Genomic DNA, 3,382 nt, shown 5'->3' with positions numbered 1-3,382 from the left:
AGTAACTTCGCTCGACCTAATCAACTCATGAAGATGAGTGAAATTTACTAATTGCAAGTTCAACATTAAAAGATAAACAAAAATGATCGGGCAGTCATCAACTTGAAAAATTTAAGAAAACAGAAGTACACTACAACATTTGCTTTATCGATTGATATTTCTAAATTTTTGCTTACAGTGTTGTTTCACTAGTAGAACTTAGTAAGTACAATGTATACAATGGCTATGATTATTTGGCAAACCGGAGAACGATATGTAAACCTCAACTTTTCTCAGGCCTTGTTATCTTGAACATCGGATTATGAGAATGGTATAGGAAAAATCATAATCTAAGTGTTCCAAAACAACAATTCTCAAAGCAAATGCCTGACAACTCTAGTGAACTGAATAGAGACAACAAAAAGAAATTTAGGGTTGTCGTAATGGTGAAGGACTGACGTATATAACCGTTTCCAATGTTAGCCACCAGTTGGTCCCTTTTTTGGAGTTAGTGACCAATTGATGATCTGTAGTTTAATAATAACCACTTTTCAATTACAATGATCTTTCTGCCCTTACCTTCTTCATTTGAAAGTAGCAGAGTAGCTGCATCTTCATCTTTTCTATTTTCTCCCTAAAGTTTGAACTGCACAGTTCAATCCACAGAAAACATATTTTCTAAAAGTTTGAACTGCTCCCAAGAAAAACTCATCGCATTTGAACTTTTATCAATTCAAATCCAGGAATTCACCTAATTTTAAGTAAATATTCTATCCTTATATAGAGAGGACTTCACAACATGATTTCAAGTCTCAATTATTATCTAAGATGAGTGGCTTAGAGAGACGAGGGGTGGGAGCTCTTATTAACAGAGTAATTTGAGATACAAGTTCAGTTTACTAATATATGCAAAGACCCATAATTAAGACGAGTAGCATATTGGTGACAAATAATAATCAAAGTGTCATTTGCACATTACTGTTAGATGTTGAAACAAAAGCAAAGACAGAAAAATGATAGCAAAGGAAATTCGAGATGTATAACAACAACAACATATCCAGTAAGAGATAGTAATTACCTCTGGAACGTTTAACTAAAGGCGAAATTTAGGGTTGTCGTAATGGTGAAGGACTGGAGTAAATGAAACCTCTTTCAGTGGCTCATAGACTTTCCACTACACAAACTTTCCTTTACACGAACCTGTAAGCGAGAAAAGATAAGTTAACGTCCCCAAAAACGATGAACCAAAAGCAACTCTAATCATGTTGTTAAAGTGCGTGACTATCTCGTCTAACGTCTTAGTAGAAAAAATCATACTTTTATTTACTATGTTATGTCTGGAAACGTGTTACAATTTATATTGATTATTCATCTTCAACTAGAATCAACCACACAAGGAAAAAAAAAAAAGATAGTAGGTTAGTCCAATATGACGACGACAACTATATCTCAACAGTTAGCAAGTTAGACGGACTATATAAATCCTCACTGACCATGTTGCTCCACTTAAGCAACACTCAAACAAATATCATCAACACAAGAGATTAGTGCTTCAAATAAGCAAATCTTTGAAGCTCAACGCACACACGAAAAGAATAAACCTTACACTTTTTATCTAGAAAAACTAAAAAACTTCAATTCTAAGCATATGTTTTTCTATCTACGATTGAAAGAACAAATTCAAAACCAATTCAAATAAAAACATACCTGCAGAGTACAATTAAATTATGCAAGTAACAAGGAAAACACAAATAATGAACCAAGAGATTCTATTACATAAAGAAAAAACTTAAGGACCGTGTACTATTAAGGACCGCAATTTTATCTCGTCTTAATAAGTATACTTTTAGAGACCAATTTATTGAATCGTCCCTAAAAGTCGATCATAAATAAACCTTTTTCTTGTAGTGTTTATTGATACTTTAGAAAATCTTCACACTATTTTAGTATTAATACACTTTCAATTTGGAATTTAACTTAAATACATTGATTGTTTTACATTGTCAGATTAGCGATCTTTACATGTTGAAGGCGTAACCGACCTCTTTTCAAGATCATACATCCAATTCTTATGGAGGATTATATTTTTGAGTGACAAATTATTATTCTGATTATATACAAATTATTGAATTATTTTGTGTCATAAGAGAAAACTCTAGTATTATAGTACTAAAGGGGTTAAAAAAGTTGAGGCCACAAATTTGTCTCAACTTTGTACATTCTAGTATTTAATTTGACTTTTTAATATAAATTTTTGACTTCACTATTGAATTCACTGTGAATATTTTCACCCCAATAAGTTTTTCAAGAACTACGTTGAAGGTTTACGACGACAGATACAAATTATATAGTTTCTTCTTCTCTTTTATTCTATAAAGATTTTAATTTTACAATTGCTCCAAATTTATACGAAGTTACCATAAATTCTTTTACTGCTTATTTAATAACCACATTATACTATCAATACTTTCCCAAATTAATATTCAATTTCTTTCTTACACCTACATCTTGAATGTAAGAAATCTTTGATTTATAAATCAATCAACCTCCTTATAAATTATAAATTAACAAACTCCCCAATTTACTAAGCCATAATAATTAAACTACTCTTCTCTTCCATCATCACCATGAACGTTAACACTAACACAACTGTTAAGAAAACTCAAGGGCTAAGGAAAATTGCAATCAAGCCAATTTACAATCAAAACAGCAGACATGTTACATTCTCAAAACATCATTTAGGTCTTTTCAAAAGAGCTAGTGAACTTTGCATATTAACTGGTGCAGAAATTGTTATTCTGATTCAGTCGTTAAAGCCACAAAGTCTTTTCACTTTCGGTCATCCTAATGCTGATGCTGTCATTGATTGTTACCTCACTGGAAAATACTCTTCATCATTGTCATCATCAAGCACTGATAAATTCAACTTGCAACAAAATAACCAGTATTATTCTCAGATGTGTAAGGATTTGGAAGCGGAGAAGAAGAAAGAGAATTATGAAGATGTGAAGATGGTGAATATTGATAATAATATCTATCTATAATTAATAAATTAAAAGTGATTTAAACTTTTTTTCCTTCATTAAAAGATTCTTTTGACGAAATTATTTTTCACTATTTATTTATTATTTAATTATTATTATTATTATATTAACTAGACTTCTAAAATATATGGAACGAGAATCAATTAATATTTTCATTTCTACTGATCAACTATAAAATAATTATAAAATAGGACTCTATTAAGAAAATACTTCTATAAATATTGAGATGCACGTTAAATTAGAGAAGAAAATCGGTTTACTTATTGTGAAAATATGATTGATACTCATCTAACTTGATTTGGTTGCATGTCGAGATTGATGGATGCTTAATTTTCTACCCTCAACTTCTTCACTATTTT

General features: G+C 30.6%; 1 protein-coding gene across 1 annotated transcript; it reads left to right on the top strand.

Moving 5' to 3' along the window:
- Window positions 1–2,606: 2,606 nt before the first annotated feature.
- LOC124891193 (agamous-like MADS-box protein AGL62) lies at window positions 2,607–2,993 on the top strand (the record flags this gene model as incomplete). The annotated part of the gene is made up of 1 exon (XM_047403006.1): window positions 2,607–2,993. A coding segment is annotated over exon 1 (387 nt), but the record flags the coding sequence as incomplete, so codon positions are not given.
- Window positions 2,994–3,382: the final 389 nt, after the last annotated feature.

The sequence above is a fragment of the Capsicum annuum genome, unplaced genomic scaffold, assembly GCF_002878395.1.
Source record: "Capsicum annuum cultivar UCD-10X-F1 unplaced genomic scaffold, UCD10Xv1.1 ctg32033, whole genome shotgun sequence".
NCBI lineage: Eukaryota > Viridiplantae > Streptophyta > Magnoliopsida > Solanales > Solanaceae > Capsicum > Capsicum annuum.
Note: the sequence above shows the minus strand (reverse complement) of the source record. Positions and strands in the feature narration are given on the sequence as shown.